The 27,837-nt window shown below is 41.6% G+C and overlaps 1 protein-coding gene across 1 annotated transcript; it reads right to left on the bottom strand.

Moving 5' to 3' along the window:
- Window positions 1-1,901: 1,901 nt before the first annotated feature.
- RAB20 (RAB20, member RAS oncogene family) lies at window positions 1,902-27,755 on the bottom strand. Its single transcript, XM_069770283.1, has 2 exons — window positions 27,446-27,755; window positions 1,902-2,546 (listed from the first exon to the last, which is right to left on the bottom strand). The coding sequence occupies exons 1-2, from the start codon at window positions 27,615-27,617 to the stop codon at window positions 2,026-2,028; spliced, it is 693 nt and encodes a 230-aa protein (XP_069626384.1). The 5' UTR covers window positions 27,618-27,755; the 3' UTR covers window positions 1,902-2,025.
- Window positions 27,756-27,837: the final 82 nt, after the last annotated feature.

The following is a 27,837-nucleotide window of genomic DNA, read 5'->3' as shown; positions in this document are numbered from 1 at the left end:
TGATTAAATGCACAGAGGTTTTTTCCTCTCTAGCCATTCTTCCCCACTACACATGTACTGCACGTAAACTTGAAAGCAGAAAATAAAGCTACTACCCTGCAGCAAGTTGCTCAGGAGGACGTACTTTTGAAAAGAAAAAAAAGTATTCGTTATTCATTTAGGAATTGCCTCCCTATGTACTAAACAACTATGATTTGGGTGGGACAGAGAAAGGCAACAACAAAGCGTAAGAACAACCAACCTTCAGTTTTAGAAAATGATGCCAGAAGCATCCATAGGAAGATGAAAGAGTCCCTACACAACAACTTGCAGAACTGGAAACATGTGAGCTACATCTTCAGGGGTTTTTTTGTTTGCCTGTTTTCAGGAGGGGTTTTTTTTTTGGTGAGGGGCATGTGTTTAAACTAGCAGTTCTTCACTCTGGTTACGGTGTCTCAGTGCGAGCTCCTGGGTCACTGTATGCGTTCTTTGTAGCCAAGAGGGTTGGGAAGCTCTAGGAGCAGTACTGAGTATTAGCCCCTTCTTTTTACTGCAGTCAGGAGAGAAACCACGTACCTCATTAGTGCTCTGTCATGCACCTTTCTACTCCACAAAAGGCAGTTTTTTCTTCCCTTCCTCCCACATTAGTCAGTTTCACATCAGAAAATGCCAGTCCTCACTTCACTCCAGGCAGATGGTCATGTCATGCATAGCTGCTAAAAATCAAAGCTGCAGCTTTGCCTGGGCACAGTTAAGGAGGAGTTGGAAGGGAGACACAACACAGGTACTCAACACCGTGGTATTCTATAGGCACCATAAAAAGGTCTCTACAAAATGCAGACAAAAGAGAAAACTGCTTCCTTCCCAAAAAACCCTTTGCTATCCACATTAAAAAGAATTACACGAGAATAATGAAAGAACAAACTTCCTCCTGCAACTTGCAATGAGAGCAGCAAGAGCTGTGATGCTGCCTGTTAATACATGAAAGCCTGTGGACACATATTTAGCTAACAGTCACAAGAGCATTCCAGACGCCTTTAGAAGGCCTCGAACAGAATAAACAAGACAACAAAAAAAGAAAGATGCCAATTAGAAGAACACAGGTGCGCATTCCATGATAAAGGGAACTAGGCACAAAGAACCTCAATTCAGCAGTTTATCTTGACCAGTTAGACTGAGACAAGTTTCGCATGTTTTAGTATAACCAATTATGTCCTATGTTTATGCGCATGTACAGTGTTGATATAACCAATCATTAAGTGTAACTAGGCACGTGGACAGCACGTGAATAATGTGTGTAACCAATAGTAAAATAGCTAAGTGCATGTACAGATGTAACCAATGTATAAAATGATGTCTGATGCTCTAGTAAAGGGTCTTCAACTATGATCATATTGATCTGTCGTTGAGTCCATGATTATGCTCCCGCAAAAGCCCACTATGGAAGGAGAATTCACATTAATAAAGTCTCCAAATGACTAGTATGTATCCACAGTGATTTTTAATAGTTCAGCTTCTGATTCTTACACTGTCATATCTGACATAAAAAGATTGTAATTGATTAGCTACAAATATAAATTATACCTGGATTTTTTTTTCCTTAAGAATAAAAAAGTACCATGTGTTCAATCTTCCAAAGTTAGAATTGCAAGGGGAAAGATGATAATCATGTGAAAGCTGTCGATAGTACACAAAAAGATCATTTACATGCAACATGAAATGGCGAGTCATTAAAAATCAGACTCCTTCAAAGCTGTTCAAATGATTGTCGCTACCAATTGTACTAACACACCATTTGTCTTCAGAGCCCATGGAAACTGGCAAGTCTTCCTCTGTAACTTCACTCACATTCCCATTTTCATACACAGAGCTTCCCAGAAACCTTTAATGGTCAGAAGATTTTTTTTTTTTTTTTTTTTCCCCACATACACTATTTTAGTCTATTTATTCTTTGACTTTTCCTTTCTGGTGAACTGCAAGCACTTGTTACTCCTCAGTTTGCTGGAGCCAGCAATTCGTCCCCTTTTCTTACATCATGTAAATGGTTCAGGCACAACAACCAGATTTTGTCCTTTTCGCTGGCTTGTAGTCTGTAATGTCTACAGTTTGCGGTGGCCCCTCAGCTTTCTGCCGTACAATTATTGGGACTACCATCTCAAACACAGTTTCAAAGAGGTAGTCCACCTTGTATCCTGTTTTTGCACTGGTCTCAAAGCACATTTTCTCAGCTGCTGGAACATCCTTCTCATCCAGCATTTTGTATTTCAGTATCTTTTTATAGAGCGCAATTGCATCCTCTGCATGGACTTGTTTTCGCACCTTCGAGCCACAGCTGGCAACAGACTTCTCAGGTCTATTTTCATCCGGTGGTAAAGCACAGTCATCGGTGAGGTCAACTTTATTTCCAACAATAGCAAAAATGCAGTCAGCACTTGCACTGTCCGTCAGTGCCAAGAATCTTTCTTCCAGCTCTGTCAGGCTTTGGAGGCTGTTCACATCATACGTGAGGATCACAGCAGCTGCTCCTCTGCAGTACATAGACCCGAGGCCATGAAACTGCTCCCGTCCTGGCAAAGGTTTAAACACAACAAAAAGTTAGTGTGCTGGAAGCTACGTTATTAACTGAGTAAAAGAGTTTAAGGACTTTTAAGCCAATTTCACAAGTTTGGATGGAGCAGTGAAGGTAAAAATGTGTTATTTGTAGCATTTTCAGGTTTTGCTTCTGCTTTTCCTTAGGAGTACAACAGTGCCACAGAACAGCTCAGCTCACCGCTTGCTCAATTTCAGAGCAGGGAATCTGTAAAGATGAGTGAGCAAGCAAGCGTGACACAGCATTCACAGTTGCAGAAAGCAAAAAGAAGTTCCTTTTTTTTATTAAACTGCATACTAGTTTATTAATGGCACATTAACTACCCTGCTTACATCCACAGATGGCCCTTTCCACCCATTTAACCATTTATAAACAAAAAAAGTTCTACTGTTTTAAATTCTGCTAGAACTTACTACTTCTATAAATTCAGTGTACACTTTCAAGTACATCCAGTTCAGAAACCTGGATCAAAGTCAGTAATCCACTGCTTTCTAGGTTTTGAAGGATTTTGTAAGCAATTTAGTCCTATGCTACATACCCACAGTTCTCAGGTACATTGGCTTGGCAGGAAGACTTGCTGTGTTTAATGCTGCCATATATAGCCTGTACTGATGTGCATCTGTCCCACCACAAGTACTCACTTTTTTTTTTTGAGTATCAAACACACACAATATAGAGAACCCTAACTACATTTTGAGAGTAATTTATCTTTTAACTTGCCCTGACCATCACTCAATAACCAACAGTTAATAACAAAACATTTCTTCCTCCTCGTCATTCAGCAAGTATCTACCAGCACTTCTAGCTAAGCCTTGATGGTCTCCTTCAAATTCGTTTCTTGGAAGACAAAATTGACTCTTCCTTAAGTTCTGGGAAGCAAACAATGTTCTTCAGTAGTTGTGAAGGGACAAAGGGAAACGCAGCAGAAGACAAACAGTGTTTTCCTCTCCTATCGAGCATGGTAACTTTACCCAAGTATCTGCTATGTGTAGAATCTGCTGTAGTACATTCACTTTACTCCCCAAAACTCGATCAAGAAAAAGATAAAACACACTAGATTTCAACCAGCCATCAGAGTCAGCCTTAGGTCACTACAGACAGAAGAGTGAATGAACAAAGGAAAAAAAAAGGGAGGAAAAAAGCCAACTGTGCTCTTCTGAACTCTTCTGGCTTTTAAGAAGCATCATAATTTTTCAGCTCTTTTCATACAGTCCCTTTGCACAGAGCCTCCATTTGTAGAAAATCTGGAAGTGATCTGGTTACATTCATTTTCTGCACAAAGCTACTGACCACCACGAGTTACAGCATCACAAAATCCTTGTAAGTGACTGTGGAATAGGAAAGGCAGAAGAAATTCATACTGAAAAATACAAGTCAGCATATATTGGGAAAACACACCTGCACATGAACATGCACACTGTAAAGTAACTTATTGCCTGTCTCCATTTGGGAACAGAACTTAAAATACATCTTTGAGTCACTGTAGTAAGTCCTTTCACAAACTTCAGGACTCTACTCCATGGTGGCCAGAAGAGGGAAAAAGTGTTCATCATTATCAGTAAAACAAAACTGGAAAACATCAAGCTAGAACATGAAATCCAAAGCTCACCACACCTTTAACACTAAGTGAAGTTCTGGTAACTGCCAGAGAAATAGATTTGAAAATGTGCAGAGTAGACTATAAAGAGGTATAAAAGGAAGCTCAGAAAGAGGTATAAAAGGAATGGTAAGGATGCTCAGAAGTATGCACAACTTTTGCATGAGGAAAAATTGTGGGATCTCTCAGGCTGGTGAAGGATTGAAAAAAGGGTATAAACAGTTGTCTATAAATTCAGGCTTAATACGGAGAAAGTAACCCCAGAACAACTATTTACTCTTTCTTGTAACACAGAAAACAAGGATTTCACATTAAAAAAATCATGCGTGTAGTTTAAATACTTTCCTGCACAGTGGATAATTGGCAATAAGTGTAATATGGCATTGCTGAGGTCAAAAGTTCAATGAAGGGAGTTAAAAAAAGCATTAGGCAAAGTTTATGGAGAATTGCTTCTGTGCAATTTTGTATAACATCCAATTTGTTTTTCCCCAGCAAAAGAAATTCTTTAACCGATGATCTGGTAGGTAGGAAAAAAAAGAAGGGGAAAAAAAAAAGAATAGATATGCCCTTGTTTAGGTATGTTGGCTAAGGGCAAGGGAGATTGGGATATTGGGGGGGGTCAGTGCTTTTACAGTTTTTCCTCCAATCTCATGTTGAAAGTTGTGCTTTGAGTTGCACTGCAACTAAGTCTTTGAAAGTCTCTGATTTTTCAGTAGAAGTTCGTGCTGTGACCTACTTTGTTTTCATACGAACCCTGATTATACTGTGGTCTGGAAACCACAACGGAACATATATCCTCCCCCGTTCTCCCACTTCAGATGCCTAAACCATAAAATCCAGCCCCCAGAATAATTTGCTACAGCAACTCAGTACTAGAACAATAATATTACTTGTTGTATAGAATTTGTATGCTAATCTAATCTTGCACAGCATAATATAAACCATGATACTTTTACACTCTAACTACAAACTGGCTACTTCTACAACTAGTATACTGTTGAAAAGGGGAAAGAAACACTGAGAAGAATTTACCTTGCATAAGGGATTAATTATGTCAGAGGAATTATGGATAGTCTGTCTCGCTCACCCACACAGCACAATTTACATGCAGAAAAAGCGTATAATTTATTTTCGCAGTGCAGTTTCCTTGTCCAGACCACTTAAGGGCTGGAACAACTCTAGATGTGCAAAAAAAACCCCAGAACTACACAAAGTATTTAAACTAATATCTCTGTCCCCGAGGTGTCAGGCAAAATACTATCAGACTTCATGGTGAAAAACTTACTGCATGAGAACAACCACCCCCTTCTTATGGCCAGCTATTTCTTTCTCTGGATCCATCTGGTCCCACTTCAGCCATGTACATTTTTACATAATTAGCTAAATTAAACAGTAAACCCTGAATCCAAGAACTAAACAATTTCATCCTTTCCAAAAATAAAGGTAACAGGGAAGAGTGCCAGAACTATCAAATAATTTGCAATCAAACAAATTGCAAGAACTACCAAATCAACTAAAGGCACAACATTAGGGAAACTTCTTAACACCAAGTGAACAAAACTAATTTTCATTTTTCTTTTAATCTTTATATTTTTGCCTTATTTACAGCAGTTTGACAACCCTACAGCCATATCACTATGTGCAACACCATTAGCTTTTCAGAGGCTATTCAGCAAGGAGATGAAGCCCTGTTGGAGACCCACTCAGGAGACCACTCAGAAACGGTGCAAGCCAACGAGTGTTTTCAAAGTCCTGTGATGGTCATCATAAACAAATCTAAGAATTTTGAGCCAAATGGACCTCGGTGCCATAAAGTTCATAGGAAACCCAAGGGAGAAAGAAGGGAAAAGTAGACCTTGCAAGAGGCCAGCCAGATAGATAAGCAAGGCTAGATTTAAAGCGTGCCAAGACTTGAACTTCAGGCCTAGGCTTTGGTCTAGCCATCCTCCTGCAGCACCCCAACCTCCCAGCTGGAAGCCAGCAGCCCACATGAACGCTGTCTCTGGATGGGACCACAGCCTGACCAAGCATCCCCTTCCCTTCCCAGCTGTGGGATCCCCCAACAGCAGCAGTGGTAGCCACTGCCCATCTCCTTCTCGGAGCTCTCCGCCTGCCATCCCTGAGGGTGCTGGTGGTATATCCAAAGTAGCCTGTGAAGTTGATGTTGATGTTTACAAGAGCAAATGACTCCCTGCAGCTGGATTTGAATGCTCCTTACCTACCACTTCTTCAAAGGCTTTCACCACAACTTCTTAAGTAGCATAATTTCCCACACACGCACTCTTTCAAGAAATCCTCTACCAGAAGAGCAAGTTTTAAATCTCTCAGTGTTGAGCATGTACAAGAGTGCAAAGGAGACTTACTTCAAGTCTCAAGGGAATGAAGCACCACAAATACTAAAGAGCTAAAACAGTCTTCCAGAAAGTACTGATAAAAGTACTGTTGTTACTCTGATATCACAGTCTGAGTAGGGTCCTAAATTCTGAGTTCCTAAAGTAAACATGTAGCATTGAAAAGTACATGAAGGCAAGTGATAGAAGCACGCTAACATTGCTATAAAAATGAACAAGAGTACAAAATTGTCCAAAAAGTTTTCAATCCATAAACCAGCTATCTTCCAATGATATTCGCTGTAATTTAAACAGGATTGTAATCTGAACAGTAGAGAGGAATTAACACAAACACAAGGTATCAGCTAGGTTTTGCCCTTCAAATTCTCCTTCTCCTTTGTAAGAGTCTGAACTCGAGTATACACAAACACAGACAGGAACTGTGCCCTAAGGAAATAGCCAGAACAGGAAACAAAAGAGAAAGTATGACACCGCACAGAAATCAGTACGAGAAAGAAATGAGAGTTGAGGATTCAGCTGCAGTGGATGAAGGTTTAAAGCATGACCCTGATGCTCTTGAGTTACCTCGGCAGGAACAGCCGCGTGATCACAGAAGTTGACAATGAAGGTCCCTTTTAAAAAGGGAACAGCACTTCCTTCTGTTTGCAGACACAGCAGTAAAGCTGTGACCCTTTAAAGGGCATTAGGGAAAACAATTTTGCTAGGAACTGAGATTTCTGTTTGTGCACGTATGCCAAGATATATACCGACTATCAAAGAACAAACAATAAAGGTCCCTGAAGGTTTCAGAAAAATTCCCCTGCCCACATGTGAGTCAGGCTGTAAAGTTGTGACACTGATGAACTCAGAGTTCTTCACTACCTTGGTCAAGACTGATACTTATTCCTTCTAGGTGGCTTTATCACATTTCCCTTGAAGTCAGGAGCTTTATTAAGAACTGGACTATGCCTGTGGTTACTTGGGGATAAAAATAAAGCTCTCCATCCCAAAGGATTAACATGGATGACATAAGTAGGAATTAGTGAAAACAAATGAGTCAGAAAGCACTGGAGAGCTCAATTTTTACATATCCAGGAGCTGTCTGAATATACAATTTCCTGATCCATTAGAAAAATCCCAACATTTGGGTTTCCTCCAAGACAAAATTCCCCATAGAATAACCCTCGGGGCAGGAGGGAGAAAAAACCAACCAACCAAAAAAAAAAAAAAACCAACTCAAAACACCCAACCACCAAAACCATTAAGTTGAGCAATTAGAAAATTCATTTAAGCTCCACCTTCACCTAGTATTATACATTCACAATGCTACATTATAGAATATTCTTGCATATATTGAAGTTCAGTGCACTGTTACACAGAAGGAATGTAATGTTATTTTCCTGAGCTGGAAGTAGCATTACATTATGTCACTATAGTCTAGTCCCCATTGAATTCACACACAGAAGTCTACAATCTGCTGGCAGATTATAGAATAGAATTCTATCAAATACTTAAACATTCAGTTCAATAGATCTGATTTTGTCTGAACAGCTTGATAAGCTACTTGAGAAAAATCCAACTAGTTATCTAACTGGAGGCAGAGAAAGGTTTTGATGAAACAGGAAAGGTCTTGGCACTATAATCCCAAATTTATGAGCTATGGTACCACAGTATGGCTTTTATCCTGAGAGATTAAGCTGCACCCTTCCGTGTAAATAAAATATTAAAGAGAGTTTTTAGGAAGCCTACTCAACTACCATCGGTGACCCAGCAGTTCCTGGAATAAAACATATCCCAAAATAGATGTAACCTGTGTTATTAGGAAACCTAAATTTCGATACAAATCAAAAATGAGGAAAGATACACAGCGATGAATACCCAAAAGGCTGTTTGAAAGGACTAATTCTTAAACACAATTTTTAAAAAAAGAGCATAAATCTTATCTTTTCTCTTTGGAGGATAATCATTTGTCCCCTTCAAAATTGTGCAGGAATATTTAACAGATATTAATATATTCTCCATGGAATAAGAGAAGAAGTGACAATAGTATTTGGGGAAAAAACTGGATGGGATGATTAGCATTACCAAGCATCAAGGCCTATTATTGGGCATTCCCTCTCCAATGTAATATGCAAGGGAAAAAATAAAATTTGTCCTTTATTTCCATTCCTTTAAGTAACAAAGCCAACATCTTTCAGGCATTTAAATTATCTATTTACACTCTGCCAAGAGAGGACGACTACGCCCTGGAAGGCTAGTCCATACCAGCAACTACCAGTGTGCATTAAGAAAAGCAACTTGCTCTTACTTTCCCCGCTTTAGTTAAGGGCACTAAACACAAATCATGTATTTCTACCCCCTACTACATTTCACCAAAAAAAGCAGACATGGAAACAGATATGGAAAGCAGGACAAAGATCTAAAAAGAGTAAGTTTTTAAAGAGGATAAAGACAAACTGTAGAGAAAAAACCCACCCTGTAGCCTCTACGAAGTTTTGTTCTTTTTATTTGTTCTAACACAAAGGCAGCATATGAATTCAATTTTTTGAGTTGTAACCACCACCCATATGGCTGGGAAAGGAATCAACTCAGAATCTTTACAAAGAATCATCACTGGAAGATGGGTATGCTGGAAAGCATCTCAAAAACAAAAAGTGGGCATTTACTTACTGGAAATGGAAATTTCAGTATACTCTATACCTAAGAATAGTAATAATGATATTCATGATAGGCTTCATGATATAGCCTTAAAGAAGGCTATATCCAGATTTCTTTTGCCTATTTCTTTCTCCTCCCCTTTAAATATAACAACTAAACTAAAAATAGCTGACACATCATTGATAAGGTTTGCAGGACATGTTTCAGCAGGGACCATCAAATATGAAGGAGGTAAAAGAGTTTGCCCTACAATTCTAGCCACTTCACCTACCTTCTGAAAGATAAGCCTTCCCTTAAAAGGATTAATAACTTTGCTAATAGTAACATTCTATATTTCTTTACAGATTCAGGCTTATTCCTCGTTTACAGCCTTTTCAAAAGGAAAGTCACCTTAACAGCCAGCTAAAATAAACGACAGCAGCAACTATTATTAATTTGCTTCTCCTTTTATGGTTTGCATCAGTAAAAAGTGCTCATAATTCTGTTTTGGCTGTGTTTCCTTTTTTTCTTTTTTGCTACATACACCCAGATTGATTATAGCACAACCCGTTCAAGACAGCCCTGACCGGGAGGGAAACAACCCCCTTCGTGGCGCTGTCCTTTCCGAGAACAGCTTTCCCTCCTCAAACTTGAACTATAACAATAGGTCAAGCAGTTTCAACTGACTCTTTAATCACTATTAAAACACCAATTCAATTAACATTCCAAAAGTGATACTTTGGCACAATTCACATAAAACATTTCTTCCAGAGAAGTTCACTTAAATGGGCCTTTTATTGTTAGGACAAATAGCACGCTGAGAAGTTATGCAAGAATAATGTCAGCGTGGTGTACTGCACGTCACATGTCAAACTCTCTAAGACATGGTTAATGATCTACAGGATCATCTGAGCTTTATCTGAAGCTGTCTAGCTTGTTGTGATACATTTTTCTTCAGCAAAAGGGCACACACAAAAACTTGTTTAATAAAAGTGGCAAAACAGAAAATAATGGGAGTTTTTGCTATTCAGTTAGTTTTATTTCATATCCTCCAACAAGGCTATCTTTCTAGTCATGTGCTGGTAGAAGCTCCAAAATAAATGTCTAGACACAACACTTTCCTGATGTGCTGAAGAAATGACTCAAAAGACATATAGCCTTAACTCACAGCACACCTTTAAAGAACCCACAACTGAAACATGGGTACAAATCTGCTGTGGTTTTTTGACAGTTACTAGTGCAATAGTTTATGGAGAAATGTGCTTTTAAGTAAAAGCTTCACTTTCTAAAGGCAGCTAAACTAAAAGCAGATGCCTAGCAGTTTACACTGGTGCCAATCAATCCATTGTTACATCCTGAAGAGCATGCCAAGTCACAGAGGTATCCAAAAAAGCTGATTACTGCAGATGAAACCCTCTCACCCACACATCAACTACAATAAACACCCCTCAGTCATCTTGTCAAATCTGCTATTATTTGGGCATGAACTAGTTTAAAGATTCCCAGAACTTTTTTTAATCCAGCCCTGAAGAGTAGTTAGTCCATTTTCATTCCGTAACTGGTAGTTAAGACTTCCATTACTGGTTCCCAAAGACAGACTTGTTGGTCACACTCAAGGGAACAGGAGATCAAGTTAGCATGGACAGAAGAGAAAAAAACAAAAGAAAAAAATTCACAGAGCAAGGCCAGAGATCAAGTGTAATCCTTATTTGAGTCTGATCTCCTGCGTAATAAAGATGATAGAATTTCACTCAGTCCTCGTCTTGTGACTGAGAAGGAATTTGTCTTATATAAAGCAGCCAAAGAAAGAGAAGTTAATATCCCACAAATTAGCTTGCTGTGTTTCAGCTTTCAGACTCTGAATTTCAATAGACTTTCTCCTTCATGGAGTAGCCTCTTCAAAACACAAAAAACAACCCCAAAACCAAACCTAAAAAACTAGACCACCACCACATTCCCCCCCCCCAACCCAGAAAAACTCCACACTCCTCCCTAAAAGGTATTCCTGTATGACTTAACCTCCTTCTTGTTAGGCCAGAGAAATCAACATTTTTTCATATTCAGGCTCTTTGCCTTTGGCAGATTCCTCTAAACCATCAACCATACCTGTAGCAATTTTCTCCAATCCTTCCATACTATTCTATAACCAAGACTGTAAAAGAGTCACTGAAGCTATGAGGTTACTTAAATTCTTCACTACTTTCATCCCTCCCTACACTTGGCATACTTCTCAGAACAGCTCACAGGCTCTGGGACACCACAAGTTACCAAGAGCTGAGTTTGTCATCTACTACCAACTCAATGGACCTTGCAAAATACATATTGTTGCCCAAATGAATCTAGCTTAACCTGCTACCAGCACTCCGTACCAGTAGTGTCTCTTCATTTGCAGCCTTACGCACTTGTTTAGTCCGCATATGTGTAGCTGCAATAATCTTTTTTATAAAAGAGACTTATAAACTGAGTGTCTTTGGACTAAATGCATATTCATGGTATCTATCACCAGCAATGTCTTCACCAGACAAAGGAGCTGCACAACTCCTAGACAAAGGAAAAGAAATACTATCAGAGAAGACCCCTATTATCCCTATTAGACTTAGCCCATGAACTAGTTTCAGCTTTTCTGGGACAAAAGAGTACCTGGGATCTGTTCTGTTGCACAAATACAAAATTATTTTTCTTGCTGGCAAGAATAAACCAGAACTTACCATTCTGATAATGAAATTAAGCCCAAGCTTCTGAACTCACAAGAATTTTCATTTCAAAATCAAAGTTCCCATAGAAGCACCGATTTTACTCCACCAATATATCCAAAGTTTTAAATTTAATCATATTATGCCTAGTAACACAAAGCATTACATACAAAAAAGCTCCTAACGTACCACCTAGCATGTTTTTGCCAATAAAAACTTTGACTAGACCTAAAAAAAAAACCCAAACCCAAAACACCCAAACAACCAACCAAAAAACCCAGCCTATTTGTAGCTAAAGATCCCATTGCTGCCTCTACAATCCTGAATAACTTTTTCATTTAGCTATTCATTTACTTTTTTCAAACCACCCATTTTATTTAGTTCTCTTGATGTACTGTGTTTATTTTTAAGAGAAGGAAATAACCCCAGAAGCTTCAAGCAGTTCATATATTTTCAGCTGTCTGGAAGGGTAGTGCCTTGTAAAAGATGAACAGAATTGACCTTAGCCCCACCAGTCCAGCAAGCCTATCTTGAGTGCATCTGCAACACAAACTGAAAAAAACTACATTGGTATTTATCTATTTCCCTCTGAAACCTCACAGTTCTGTAGGAAGATGTCTTATCTAAACACTGAAGCCTGGCAAAAGAAATGAGGGCATGCCAGATTTATGGGACATTATCATCCGATCTATGAGCAAATGCTCCACCAGAACTCCAGCTGAAACCTAGCATCAACACCATCTTTACTGAAAAGAAAATGTGGCAGGGTGCTTGAGAGTTAAATTTATGAAACTCCTGTATGCCTGTACTAAAATGAGAGCAGGAGTGCAAGGATTCATTCAGAAATGTAAATCTAAGTAAAATGTAAATGATGTAAAATTCTTCTGAAACTTTGTGTTTAAAAGACAATTTTAAACTGCTACTTAAAAAGAAGTGGTTGTTTGGCAAATGACCCTCTTAAGGAAAGATACGATTGGAAGCAAACCATGGGGGGGGGGGGGGGGAACCAACCTTCAGATTTACTTTGGCAGAGTTCTGCAGGGAGCAATAGCACTGAACACTTAACTGCAGCAGCAGAGCTTGACGGTCAAATGCTGCTCAGCGGCGGGTAACAAAGAGGCCAGTAGCGGGACAGGGCTGTAAGACCACCTCTCCAGCGTGGGACGCTGGCTTCTGGGTTGTGCAAGAAGCCTTTCAGTTGTAACGCCCACTGGAACGCCAATCCACCTCCTCAAATAAAAAGTCCCTCATACAGAAAAGCAATTAATTTTCCACAGGATGAGTTCTAAAAGCAGCTGGTTTTTCTTTCTAGTACCTGAAAACCAGCACTTTTTCCTTAAATTTACAACTTCGTTCCACAGGGGAACAGTCACTGCAGATGAGCCCACTTCTCTACGCAGTGGCTAAGCAGAGGCTGTTAACGGGTCACTCAGAGTCAAGGAGATCTTCAGAGCCCACACTCCCTGCCCAAGCCTGCTCTTCAAACTGAGAAGCAGGTCCTTAGCTCAGGCAGGAATGCATGGCCAGGTGTATTTAGCACAGTTCGGCCAGGGCTGGGAGGTCACTCCACACGTACTGGATGTTTTAGATTGCTCAATAAGGAACAGGCAAGTTAACTTGGCTTCCAATTCACCCAAGCAAACATTGATACAGGTGTGTGATTTAAAAAAAAAAATCCAGAGATGGGTTGGGTTAATTGAGATTGCCCTCCTAAATGTCTCTCAATAAGCACTCTGAAAAGCTACCACTCACCAGGCATTCCTGCCAGGTCTCAGCAAAGAGTTAGCAAGTCAGTGTCTGCCCACTCCCTCACAGACAAGAAATGCTTCCTGGTTTTACTCATTTTTATTCCTATTTTAAGTTTACTTAGGTTTTTCAACTTCCTCATCAGATAACTTTGCTTTTGCCTTAGATATCTCTTTAGAACTTTCTTCTTTTTTTAGATCAAAACTCCCCATAGGACTTTTTGCAGAAGGGTAGCTACATACATACCAATTTTTAGCAGAAGGGTAACTACATACATACCAAGTTAATGAATACAACACACTATACCATTTTTTGAGTGAGGCAATACCATGAACTTAGTAAACATCTTAATTAAGGACAGTGACATTTTAAAGAAGAAAAATAGTTCATTGTTACTGATTGCAGATCCTCTTTGGATTAAGTTTTCTATCCAAATAAAATTAAATGGTCTAATCTATTAGAAACATTATTATTATTTTTTCATACTACCTCTTTAACCCCAAACACATCATATGTATTTCTGCCTCCCAGCTGCCAGTCTTCAAATCCTTTCTTCCCAAGTAGAGGAAACCAAACCACCAACGTGCAGCTATAAACTTTTTTGCACGCACGCACCCACCCAAGGAGAGTCATACGATAACACAGTAAACTAGCTTTCTCTTTCACAGACCCACAGGAGACCTTCACTTACAAGAACATTAGCTATGGCAGTACCCATTTTCCATCAGCCCTGCTTCAATGACACTTCTTCCCATCCTGCCGTCAGTACTCGGAAGCATTAGCAGCAGCAACGGGCACAGTGCTCCGCTTTGGGGCCGTCCCAGGGCACTGGGCAGAGGGTTTTAAGACACTGCAAAAAGCTCAGTCTTCAGACATTTTCAGGGATCTCCAGGGTGCTTTTACTGCAGCACCAGGGCACCAGAAGCAATAGCTTTTTAGCCTTTGGTACTCAGCCTGGAAGACTTTGAGGACAACCCGGTCACGCATCCCTGGGAGCGCAGCCTCCCTCCCTTCCCCACGGTCAGAGACCACCCTCTTCTCCCACAGCAGCACGGCTTTGTTCAGTACGGCACTGGAGCCCTGCAGTAGAGAGACGGACCCAAGCGTATTGACCGTGATTGCTTTTGGAGATAAAATTAATTAATAAGCCCATATGCAGGCAGTACCTCAAGCACTATTTCCATAACTCTTTTCTCCTGCTAGTCCCTTCCAGGGTGATTAGGAGGAGGTGACAGGAAGAGGAGGACTAGAAATACTTCTAAATGACCTAGCTTTTACAAATCAGAAGTTAGTGCAAGAGAGCAGCTGAATGCCAGTAGTCATCACTGTTCACCACCAGGGAGGGGGGAAGGCATCTACAAATCCCAACATTCATATTCTGAAAAACAGAGACCAGGTTTCACAAAAACACATCAGAGAGCTGGCAGGTTGTCTTGTCAGAAGTGACCACCTGTGTCACACGTTTCAACAATGAGAAATGATTCTTGCATACATAATGAATAACACACAGCTGTCTGAAATGCCTTTAGGAAGCTGTGGTTATCAGATCAATAGCAGGCACCCACAGATGGTCTGCCCCAGCAAATAATTTAACCTTAAATAAGAGGCACTAATCAACTCTCTTCTGGTGAAATGGAACTCAGCTGTAGTAGATAACTATATGCTAGCTCCTGATTTGTAACACCAAGTATAACTTTAAACCAGCCTTCACTAGCAAATTGAAAAATATTTAAACCTTTCTAAATGGGTAGAAGTAAAAAAGGCCATGGATCTTGCAAACTGAATGAAAAATCTACTTTTTTATTTTTTGAAGAGAAACTCATATTAGTAACATGGGACGTAAACCTAGGCCCACTCAATAGACCAATATTTTTATGATTTGTTTCAACGTCAGTTCATTTATAGGCAGGTTCTCAACTAAGAACACATGCAATTCATTCACACATAATTTATCAAGAAAATTACAACTGCTTCTACTCTTTACCAACCACCACCAGTTTCTATTCAGCCAAAGTCATCTTTACTGGGTGCTTCTGGGCAGTTGCTGTTTGTCAAAAGCAGGAGGAAGTTCTGATGACTCGCTGGGCTGCCTTCAGCAAGTACCCAAAGTGGGAGGCCGTGCCAGACATACAGCTGCTGCCTGGGTTTTATGGGAACGTACTTAAAACTTGTTCACCTCATTCAGATAATTTTATCACAGGACACGTGGCTTGTGTTTCCAGAACTTGCGCTGGCAAAGATGAACACATGGCTTTTACATTTCCAGCACTACTTCTGCCCTTTAATTCCACTTCTGGCTTCTCAGCCTACACTCTTAAGAGCATATTTAGTATTCACTGTTTAGAGGCATGAATCTGAGGATTAAAGAAATGAAAACCACAAAACAGGCATGCTAAAAATCAATCTCATTAACATTCTCCAACCTGGCACAAAGGGAGTAGCACTAAAAACCATAAACAACTCAGTTCTGAACTTTCTATACAGAATAGGCTACAAAGAGCAATGTGACCACTGTCCAGTGTCTACCCATTCAACCCTCATGCCATGAGGGGAAGCTACTTACCAAAAGGGAACTGACTACAGGTTTGCATTTACAAATCCTTTTCTTTCATAATTAAGGCAATGAGGCAGTATCTCTAGGTCACAAAGTGTTCTGCCACTCAAAAAGAGGATAGACACCAACTATTCCACTTCCACTGGGCTTCCAAGGCTTGAAGTAAAAAAAGACATTGAGCAGGACAATGTGGAAATGGCATCAAATGCTAAAACAGGAAAAGAAATAAGGGAAACAGCTGTATGCATTGCATTCGTATTATCTGCTGTGGGAGTGGAAGCTCATGTCCTAAAGACAGTCCGATAGGAGTGTTTGTTCCTCCTCGTAAAAATAAGAAGTAATCATACTGGCCGGGGATGGAGGAGCCGAGTGGTTTGAGCCATTTTCAGTTTCACAAAACTAGAGATTTACTTTTTAGATAAGCAACAGCCTGTATCGGGGGGGTGGGGAGGGAAACCACTCATACTATACCAGTGGGGTTTTTTTGTTTGAAAACACCTAAGTCTCACTTGCAGCAACCTACAAGATTTGATGATCCCTTTTATGAAGCTTGGAAGATAACTACATAGGGCTTTTTCTTTCATTTGTTTTTTACCTATAAACCACTACAGATTCCAGTCATTTCTCCCTTTTCTGAATGAACCAAAATATTTGCTTTTTTTGAGAGTAAATGACAGCCAGGGAATGGAAACAAATAAACAAAAACCCCTCTAAAATATAACCAAGAGCCTTATTTCTAACTTCAACAATTAAGAAGAGAGCAACAACAGATTTGTACATCCAGATCACAGACCCACCCCACTACAAAGAACAGAAATTGAACTTCTGAGGACTTTCACAACATAAGGCATTAAACTGCATGAAGCTTCAGTCCCTTCGCTGAAGTAATCTGCACAACCAGAAAGGGAAGTTGGTGAGCCCAAACCCCTTGGGGAAAGAGAAGCAGGGAGCAGCAGCTCAGCTGAAGGTCATTGCAATCAGGGCACATCATCACACATGTATGTTTTTATACTGCTGTCATTAAGTGAAGTGGGAACATGAGCTTAAGCCAAAATCAAAGTTGGTTGACTCCATGTAGAGAAATTACTACCCAGCCAATGACCAGCATTTAGACATTTGTTTTAAAGTCTATTTCAATCTACCTAACTTTTGCTTCGCATTCTTCATGAAGTGTACTACACATTAATTTCTCTTGCCCCACTTCCCAAACTGTTTCTTCGGGGTTTCTAGTTAATGTATTCTTACAGGAAGAACATTTTCCCGAAGGTCTAACTAAGCCACCCTTCATTTTACAGATAATGATGTAAGGAAAAGAAAAATAAAGTCTCAAGTATTTAAATATCTCTGGTCAAATATTATATATGACTAAAAATTCCTAAGCAGTCATCAGCTGCAGGATGTAAGACAAAAATATCCTGCTATTTCAGCTGTACTGAAGACCATTCTTTTTAAACTAAGTATGTAAGAGCATTTGGATGGCTGGACAACACCTTTTCTCTGTATTTTGTAGAAATTTCCTTAAGTACAAAAAGAGCAGTTAGGAATATTAAAATCACATAACAGATTAAAGAAGAACTGTCAGTGGATCAACAGGAGAGGCTGATGGAACAGGGAAAAGTATCTACATCAGATGCTTAATCATTATTGAACAAAATTATTCCAGTCTTAAATTCATGAACCTGTAGATCAGAAAAAAAGGGAAAAGGAGGTATTGTCTGTAGCTGAGGATATGATGAGTTATTTTCATGACAGAAAAAAGCAAAAGCAAAAAAAGAATTTGTGAAAGGGTAGAACAGAAAGAATCTGAAAGCACAGAAGCTTTAACTCATAATAAGATGTTAGCCTGTGAGTATTCAGTTTTAAGCATCTCTCCTCCTGGAGTCCTGTACATCAAGTTTCCAACATGCAACAAACTAGACTGAAATGTATTTTTGCTCCAATGGAATTGGTGAAAAGGCACAAGCTCAAATACACATTTTCCTTTTTCCTTTATGTATAACACATTAATAAATTCAAGTTCACACAGGTCTTTAGACTGTCAGCAGAGTTCTTCCATGAATGGCTCCTTGGTGGCACATGCAAAGCCAACTTCGATTCTAGTCTGCTTCCTAAGAGATGGACAGATATATCAGAAGATTCACAAACACATCTGGTGATCCATCTCCCTTTAAAAACAATGTTAAGAAGTTCTCTTCTAGATTTGTTTTTTTCCACGCCCATGTAGGTTAGTAGAATTAGGAAATCTTATATGCTTATTGAGTACGTTGTCCTAAAGGATGTTATCCTGGATCTCCTGTGGTGAAGGATGGTAAACTACTTATGTTGAGAATTCACTGAAATTAAGAGCAGAAAAACCTCATTTCCTTTGACCCCCTCTGCTCTCAACTGTACCACTTGCATAAGCTAAGTTTAATCATCAAGTTCAAATCTCATTTCCTATGCATATCTTCAGGTACTGCATATGAAGTTATAGTTAATATGACAGGCACAGGAAAAGGAATTTATCACAAGGTTGATGCCTTTTGATCAAATCCCAGGATCTTCTACCCAGTGCTCACCTAGAAGAAAGCAAATTATTCAGACTTGGGAGAGAAGATGTTTCTTTCTGTTCCGTAATTTTTAATGGCTCCAAATGCATCCACCACAGACTCAGCGTTTTTCTCGACAGAGACCGAAACAAAGGTTACTTGTTTGGATGTTTTGCAATAGTACAGCGTGACTCAGATGAGGAATTACTAAGTGTACCTTCAGTTCAGGCAGTTCAACACTGACACAGGAGAAATCACTTGGAAGCTCACATGGCTAATGGCTTCAACACGAGATAGTAATTGTAGTGAAGCAAACAATTCATCTATAATATAAGATGCAACTGTACTGTGAAGTAAGGATACTTAAACTAGCCTAACGATCAGGAGCAGCTCAGCCCAGGCACTGTGAAGCTGGCTACATGTCTCCCTGGCTTTCACGTTTGTACACTGCAGCGTGCACGTAGGTGTGAGATGAAACAAGAGAAGTACTCACCATACATGTGCGCCCAAAGAAGTAATTGTAAAACCATACAGCTAACAGCTAGGTACCTGCCCCATACTTGTACTTTAAGCACCCACTGTCACCTTCCTTCCAAAGGAAAGAGTAAAAGTTCATTGCAGAGTCAATAGAAAAAGACATCATGACCCAGATCGACTAAGTTCAGGCACCTAAACTTACAATCCTGATTTTAAGTAGCTATTTGTTTTTCATTACAGAATGTGCCTGGTGCCCCAGAAATAACCAGAACTGAGTCAACATGAGTTTCTTTGTACACATTCATCTCTGTTACAGCTAATGAAGTTTTTTTGCTGTTCTGTGCAACAGTATTTACTTGGCTAGAGAGAGAACTACTGGGGAAAAAGGATCCCATTCCATCCCCGTGTCTTCCCCCTCATGCTCACAAACTGTTGAAAGAGTGGTCATTTCTTAGACAGCTCAGGTATACATTTCACAAATACTGAAGTCAAACTGAAGAGTGCAACAGGGGATTAATAACTTGCATTCTTGCACAGAACACCTATTTACGCCTTTGCACATACCCTACTAGGAGACCGGGTTTACTGAAGTGAATAATCCAGTTCTTGGACACCCTTCCAAAATTTTCTACAATTTCTCTCACCTGCTCCTGATCCAGCAGGAAAATGAATTTCCATATGTCCGCAACTTTTGTCAGCAGCTTTCCCATTGCGTTTACATTGACTAACCACTTCTCTTGTACAAGAAAGGGAAGCATGAACATTTTCATTATTGTCACAAAGCAGACGGGCAACACTTAAACTAACCTTTCAGCTGTCAAGACAATTTTGACAGAGATATCTGGAAAATACACCTCTTCCTTCAGTAAGCAGGGAAGAAGGGATGCAATGCCACAGGCACAGTCTCTTCATTATGAAGATTCTCAGTATTGCTCCAACCTAGGATCTGGGGCTTTAAAACATGGGTTTGAGATAGACGTATTCAATCAATTCACGGACTTTGTATCAGCCAAAGCCAAGAAGCAAAATTTTCACAGAAAACCAAGAACACAGGGCATGCATCACAGACTAGACAAACGTATATTCTTGTTTTCCCTTCCACCATCCACTCAGATGCACTTGAAAATGGTCAGTATTAAGCCCTCGCCCCCCTTTTACAATATGACTCTCAAACTCAGGCCTCACTCCAGGCTAAAACTGGAAAGCAAAGACAACCTCCTTTGTTATGGATGCTGAGGTGCTACTGAGGACTCCAAAGTTGCTCATGTTCATCAAGCCACAATGCCATGGCATGACACTGGACAGCTTTCGCCAGGCACAGACCTCAGGTCACCGATACTATTCAGAGAGAGTCTCATTAAACCGTCAAGTGGTTTCCCCACTCAGGCTAGAACAGTGCAGTCACTTTGCATGCTATTATTAAATACCACATGCAAAGCGGGGATTTAACATGGGGGTTGGAATACAGAAGTTACGGCAGAGGTTCATACACGACATTTATCTTGGCCCGCATCAAGTACTCACAACAAAGAGGCTTACCCTCCCTATTAGCTTGCCTCCCCAAGAGTCGGTACTAAAATAACACATCAGAAACAAAATTCCTCCTTCAATAAAGTGAGTTAGCCATAGCTGAATAAAAAAAGTGCGTTACTTTTGTCTCCTGTTTCTTTTTGATGTGTATTTTTCACAAGTGCCTCTGACAAGGTATTCCCATATTTTTCTTCATTTGCATACAAAAGCACTCTCTTTCAGCAGCAGCAAATTCACTATCTTTGACTTTACTTGTGTATCATTGTATTTTTAAGTTGTGGGACATGGAAAATGGAACTTCCTCCAGGTCTTTGTCCAGAAAATTCATTATTTCTTCATATTTTTAATCACTTCCCAAGTTATTCTGCTCTTTTCAGGAAACATTCATTGCAGAAAAAAGTAATCTGGTGCACTGTTTCATAACAACAAAACCATGCTTCCACAGATGATCTAAAGCTAAACCTTTATTCCTGCCCCTGAACCTGCTTCAGAGGCTTTAGATACACAGCTCACTGAGTGAACTCTTTTCAGGGGTTTTCACCACATACACAAGATATTTTTCTCAGCAGCTAGCCATACTGTCCCTTTGAACCTCCATTCTTATGATTTGCTTTTAAAGATGTGGGGACTGTAATCGTACACAGTAATCCCAGGAAAGCCACCCTATTTGTGTATGAGGCAGTGGTCCTCAGCTGTCATTGTTTTACATGCAACAGTTATGAACAACTGATAAGCAGAGGCCAACATCATATTCTGCAGGATAATATTCCCAAAGGCAAAAAGCAACTGGCCCCCGAGCCACGACTCACCAGCAACAAAATTAAGGCATTTTATGCTCCGTAATTTCCATTTTGTATCTTAAGTTCCCACCTCCTGGGCACAGGCACACACTCAGCAGCCTTCCCCACTAAGTGATCCCTGACACCCAAGGCACTTTGGGGTGATACCCCCTAAACCCTTCCAACAAGTAACCTCCTCAATTAAAGATACCTCATCACACATTCAGCAACACCCAACCCCAACTGCTGCTGTCACCATTTCATGGGTTCAGAAAGGCGTTCCCATGTGCCTCAGAGTCCCCTTTGGCTTTGACTAACCTACCTAACCACCTCATCCATAGCTGCTTCTCCCCTCTTGTAATCCTCTACTTCCAAAAGTCAAAACCAGCAGAGTATCAAACAGAGTAGCTACTATCAGTCTTTGCTTGTGAGGAAAATACGCCACTTAATCCTACTCTTTCTTTCTTCTGCTGCGCTGTGCTGGAGGACCATGCTTCCTCCCTACCTACAGCCAATTTGTATATTGTTCACCACGCAGGGGAACGTTTGCTCCAGGGAGACCAGCCTACCTGGGATGATCTCATACTCCAAGGACGCAGTCACACCCCATCCCAGGCTTCCCCCGAGAACTTCGCTGGGTCACCCCCTTTCCAGAAGAAAAAACATGTGCAGAAGGAAGTGTACATCAACACAGATAAATTTTGAAAAACAAAAAAAACCAACAAACCTCAAAGGCTAACTAAGCGAGGGAGGAACTTAACACTTTGACCAGCTAAACACTCACAGCTAGCCAGAGAAAGCTCAGCACAGGCAGCTGCCTGCACTGCTGCCAATGAAACACTGATGATCAGAGATCAGAAACTGTGAGCAATTCATGGCCACCAGCACCGATCAATCAGACATCAGCAAACCAGTCACAAGAGATGTAAGCATTCGTTACGCAGGTACACTGCAGTTGACCCAAGCCACAGAAAAGCCTTTTCCAGGCTATGTTTATCTCCTTTGTCCCTACTAGCTCCGACAAGTGAAAAGTCACAAAAAAAATCTGCAGGTGCAAAATAAAGGGGTGGAGGATGTAAAAATAGGAACCAATAACTGAATATTCACAGAAGAAAATAGTCAAATCGGTTCTTGCATGCAGACAGCTAGCTCAAGATGAGAGGAAGAAAAAGGAGGGAAGTTTGCCTTCCCAGTTAACCTTTATGTTTCCCCACTGTAATTGCTGCAAGACTATCTGTTGGCAAGTCCAAAACCCAGCCTCTTTCTTAAAATGCAATTACAGGATCATGAAGTGAACTTTACGAAATACTTGTCATTAACTTACCAGATGGCTGCTCTAATACTAAGCCAGCAACACAGGGGACATGACCACTAATAATCAAGAAACCTTGCTGCTGGGGGGAACCACTTCAGTCAGATGTACAAATGTCAGCTTAGAGAGACTAAAAATCTAACGTACAAACAAGTTTTTCCTTTTCAAATATGAAAGCATCAGAAAATAGGCCTGAATACCAAAAGACTCCCACAACGTTGTTAGCTGCAGCCACCACGCATTAGTATTCCAGGTTTAAAGGTGAAGCAGGACCAAGACGCTCAGAACTTCAGGATGTGTTTGCACTGCCCAAGATAAAAGGCTACGTGCTAGCTCAGAGCTGCATGCCATCAACACCCAGCAGGAAGTTTTTGGTTTAGTCCACAGTTGCTGTCAGCACTGCCCAGAAGATATAGAGATATATATACACACACACGTACAAATATATATAGCTTTGACATCCTGAGTCTCCAACCTCCAATCCTTTCATGTGAGAAAGTTCTTCTGGCTGATGCTGTTACTTACCTTCCTTGGTTCAGAAAAATACTACTTCAAACATACTACTACGAAGGTCTCCAAGCATACACTCAAACGCTTTAGAGACGAGGCCTCTATCCAGCAGACTAGTCCTTTAAAACATGCTAAAAGTTCACAGTTTCTCTCTTTTTTGTATAGTTTATGTACTTTCTTTTCTTAATTCCTTTGAATTAACTGACCCAAACAGAGAACAAGCAAATATAATTTGTAGCATCAGAATATAAAGAGTAAATAAATAATTCTCTGCACCAAGAATACAACAGCAGCCATGCTGGGTCAGACATAAGACCATCTATCCAAGCGTCTGACAACAGAGGAACAGTCAAAAGCAGATGGCTAGGAAAAAAAGAGCATAAAAACATGGCAAGCATATGATACTTCTCCCAAGTATTCTTCCATCTGTGGCTTATTTGCTTCCTTGAGTTGAATGCAATTTCCAAATAACTTCTCTCATAATCACCAGATCGGAAAACTGGAAATGTTATTTGCTGTGAGCATTTACATAAAAAATAATCAAGTCTGACAACTTCTGCACACCCATTTCACAAGACTTGCGGATAAGAATATGAAAGATTTAGACTAGACTAAGCAGCTGATTTTTCCAAGACAAGGAGGGGTATGAATGTACAGCCAAGAGAAGAGTCCTCCCTAGAGTAACTGATTTACATTTCAGACCTAGCTTGGTAGAACAGGTCAGGTGTACACTTCTGTGATTTACCAAGTGATAACAACAGAGAAACATACATTTTAAGCACTTTGGGAAGCAAATTTAATTCTTCCTGGGAAAAATTTGACATTTTTCTGAATAACAGATTGAGAGATAATGCAAGATCAACAGTGATGAGTAAAAATATTTTAAGTAATTCAGAAGATCGGCAATTAAACTGATGTAGTACTAATATCGACGCATACTTAACTTTGGTCCATCACTGCTACTGCAAATATACTCATCAGCCACTGAAGTCTAATCTTGTAAAGACAAAACTCTGTATTACAGGAATGAAGCTTCAGTGTATTAAGGTTTACATCATTACAGCCAACCGCCTAACCATCAAAACTGAACTGAAAGTAAAATATAGGGGACTTCTCTGGAGGTAACAGTCCCCAAAATAATGCTGATAAGCAACAACAAAAATAAACATATGTTTACAGATTAAATACGTGAAGAAAGAAAATTTAAAAAAGGACATGCATTCCAGTTACGCTTGTATAATTATGTACTTTACTAGAGTACTGACCTAGTGTAGTAGTTACTACCAAGCATCCCCTCATTTTCTAGGCCAAATCTTCCATATTTCTACACTGTACATTGTGTAAAGTACTACTGGGGTATTAAGACAGTCATCTTGAGTTGGCACTCAGTATTTAGGTAGGTAAGATGGGTGCAAATGTTGAACTGTACTTTTGTCATATTGTTGCGCTAAAGAATTTTTAATCTCCTGGATGATCTTTTCTTTCTGGATTCCCCTATGTATCTATATGCACGCACAGTTAGAGAAAAGAGCGTATCTGTATTTGATGACCTTGTAACTGCTTCACAAGAATTCAGTGGTAAGCAATGTCAGGTTAATAAACAGACCAAAGAGCTAAATTTTAAACTCCTCCATACTACAATAATTCCAAGCTTACTTGGTACCCACCTGGTAGAGGTAAGACAGTGACACAATAGAGAGATAAGAGCCACAGACCAAGGACTGCAGATGTGGCCAGCAAAAGTGTAAGGTCCGCACAAAAGAAAAAAAAAAACCAAAACAACACAGGCTTTTGAATCCCCTTGTTGACTTAGCATCAGAGTTGCAGTGTCTACAAGGTCCCTTCCTTCTTCACCAGGACAGGAGAAAGCATTTACATGCCCTGGGAGCTGCTACTTCTTAAGAGATTAATGACAGCTGTTAATAAACCAGAGCCCACAGGCCCCAACACAGTCTAGCCCAGTCTTCGCAACTTGCATTGTTCTGCAGGAGCGCAAGTCAACAGGGAGATGGTGCAAGAGTCTGTACCTGACTCTGAAAGGCAAGGGAGAGGACACTGGGCTCGATGCTAATTCCGACAACAGAGGAGAATGAGGAAGACGTGATATGCCACCCTCAGTACAATACAACGACACTCTTCAACTGGTGCTCTGCAAATACAGCTCCAGCAATCCTGCTACAGGAGTCCCGCCGAGGCTCGGGAAGCAGCAGGAGCTTCTACTGCCATGCTAAGCAGGCACCAGCATCAGCAATGGCCCTGCTCCAGGGTACAGAGGGAACTCTGGCCACCAGAAAGGCGATGAGCTCTGAATGCTTGCATTGCCCCCAGACAGGTATCACCTGGGTGCTTCACCTGGCACGGGGAGAACCACCTGTGGAGCTTTCCAGATCCCACATAAAGCTGGAACCTGAATCCTCAGCTAACACTGAATAAAATATTGCAATAAGTATAAACAACTGAAAAAAGGGCTCTAAAACCAGAAGACAAAGCCTGGGAGAAACTTATTTTACAGTATATGATTTAAAAAAAAAAAAAAAGCAGAATGGTGTAAGGGAAATTACCAAAGAACAATCTCACCTAGATAACTCTTCTGTTGAAATAAAGCCCATTGCTAATCACCCACATGGGTCTGGCTTACTAGAAACAAGCAACAGTTGCCTGCAAGAGACTCCTCACAGTAAAACATGTCAGTTCTAAAACGGAAGTAGAGTTTTTGAAAAGATACTGCAAAGGACATAAAAAGTGTATTTAAAACAAAGCTACTGTTAGGGAGCTTTCATCATAGTAATAGATTAAGAAATGCAAGAAGCAAAAGCTCTTAAACATCTCCTTCCCCCCCTCCAAAAAGTGTTTCTGCGTAACTTCTCAGCAGTTTCATTCCCCCCTTCCTCCTTCTCAAGTCCTGATGCAGGAAAAGCCATTTTGGACTAGATTGTGACATGAAGTGACACAGCAAACGAACTTCCCTCCCAAACATCACCCAGAGGAAACTGGAATATTGCACGATGCTGCAGCTCCCCAAGTTTCACAAGAAAATATAATCTTCATTCTTCATATTGCCACTCACAAATTTTAACAAAATTCAGCTAAACCTGAAAACAAGAAAAACATTGAACAAGATCTTTCTTCCACGAGCAACTTAAGAGGCAAGAACGTTTGCAGACCTCATTTTTGAGGGTAGTCTGACCCTCTACATGACAGAGCGGAGCTTCCTGACCTAATAAGCAAGAGCAAGATATTCATATGACCAAGAGCACAAAGCACTTCTCCAGTCCGTGCCCTGCCAAGACTCCAAACCACAACCCGCGCTCCCTCCTGCACTCCAGCGATGCTGCCTGCTGCAAGGCAGCGGGCCAGACCACCCCTCGCTGCTACCCCAGGCAGAAACTGCCTGCAGCCCCTGCTCTCCGTGCGCTAAATCCTGATGTGCGGGCTCTTACTGCTGCGGCGAGAGCGCGAGCCACGTCCGAGTGGTTGGCAGGCGTCGTGCCTTTGGAAGTCCGAGCTTGACACCAGTGGATACCAGTTGGACATTTAAAAGCAGGCAGCGAGAAGTGATGAACAGGAGCTGTGACCTCTCTAACTCCTGCCTGAATTCGCAGTCAGTAGCCACCTCCCCGGGCAAAAAAAAGCAAACGGGCATCTATCTCCTCCGCACACCCACGTTTTGCAAAGCAGGTCCCCAGATGCTAGAGATCAGCAGCGGTAAGGCCCCTTTTGGCCCGTCAAAAAGGTGTTTTTTCTCAGACTTTGCAGCAGAACCGAAGTAAGGCGCTAAGCGCCCGCCCGTGTCCCGGCCCCGCCGGGGCAGAGCGGGCTTCACCTCGGCATCTCCCGGAGAGGCGAAGCTCTCCCGACCGAGGCCACCCGACCGCAGTCCGCGTCCCGTCAGCAGCCTTTACGCTAGGGCCGGGCCAAAAATTGGGGAAAAGAAAAAACACACGCCGAGCGACCGAACGGCGGACGGTGCCGGCGGGCAGCCCCAGACGCCGGAGGGGCAGGCGCCGCTCCCGCCGCAGCCTGAGGAGACCCCCCCACCACACACACCCCCGGCGAACACCCCGCAAGTTTCTGGGAGGCCCTTTCCGCCGGGAACCCGCGGGGCCGGACACCCCCCCCCCCCCCTCCCCGGGCCGCCCTGCACCGCGCCCGGAGGGGGGCCGCGCCGCGCCGGGGGTCTCACCCGCCGTGTCCCAGATGGAGATGTTGTAGGGCCCCCACTGCTTGAGGTAGAAGGCGCCGCCGACCGTGCTGACCGTCTCCTGGAAGCGCCTCTCCATGTAGCGGTGCAGCAGGGAGGTCTTGCCCACGTTCATGTCCCCCAGCAGCACCACCTTCCCGTCCGGCTTCTTCATCGCGGCCCGTCCTGCCGGCTCCCGCCCGCCCGCCGGCCCGCTCCGCCCGGCGGAGCCCCGGAAGCGGCGGGAGGGAGGAGGGCGGAGGGCCGCCCTCCGCCGGCAGCGCAAACTTCGGGGGCTCGGCCGCCACCCGGCCCCGGCTCCTCCTACGCCCGGCCCGGCCCCGCTCCTGCCCCCGCCCTCCGCCGCCGCCAGGGGGAGGGGACGCGGGCGGGAA

The sequence above is a fragment of the Haliaeetus albicilla genome, chromosome 25 (assembly GCF_947461875.1).
Source record: "Haliaeetus albicilla chromosome 25, bHalAlb1.1, whole genome shotgun sequence".
NCBI classification, from domain to species: domain Eukaryota; kingdom Metazoa; phylum Chordata; class Aves; order Accipitriformes; family Accipitridae; genus Haliaeetus; species Haliaeetus albicilla.
The sequence above is the reverse complement of the archived record's forward strand: the minus strand, read 5'-3'. Positions and strand labels throughout refer to the sequence as shown.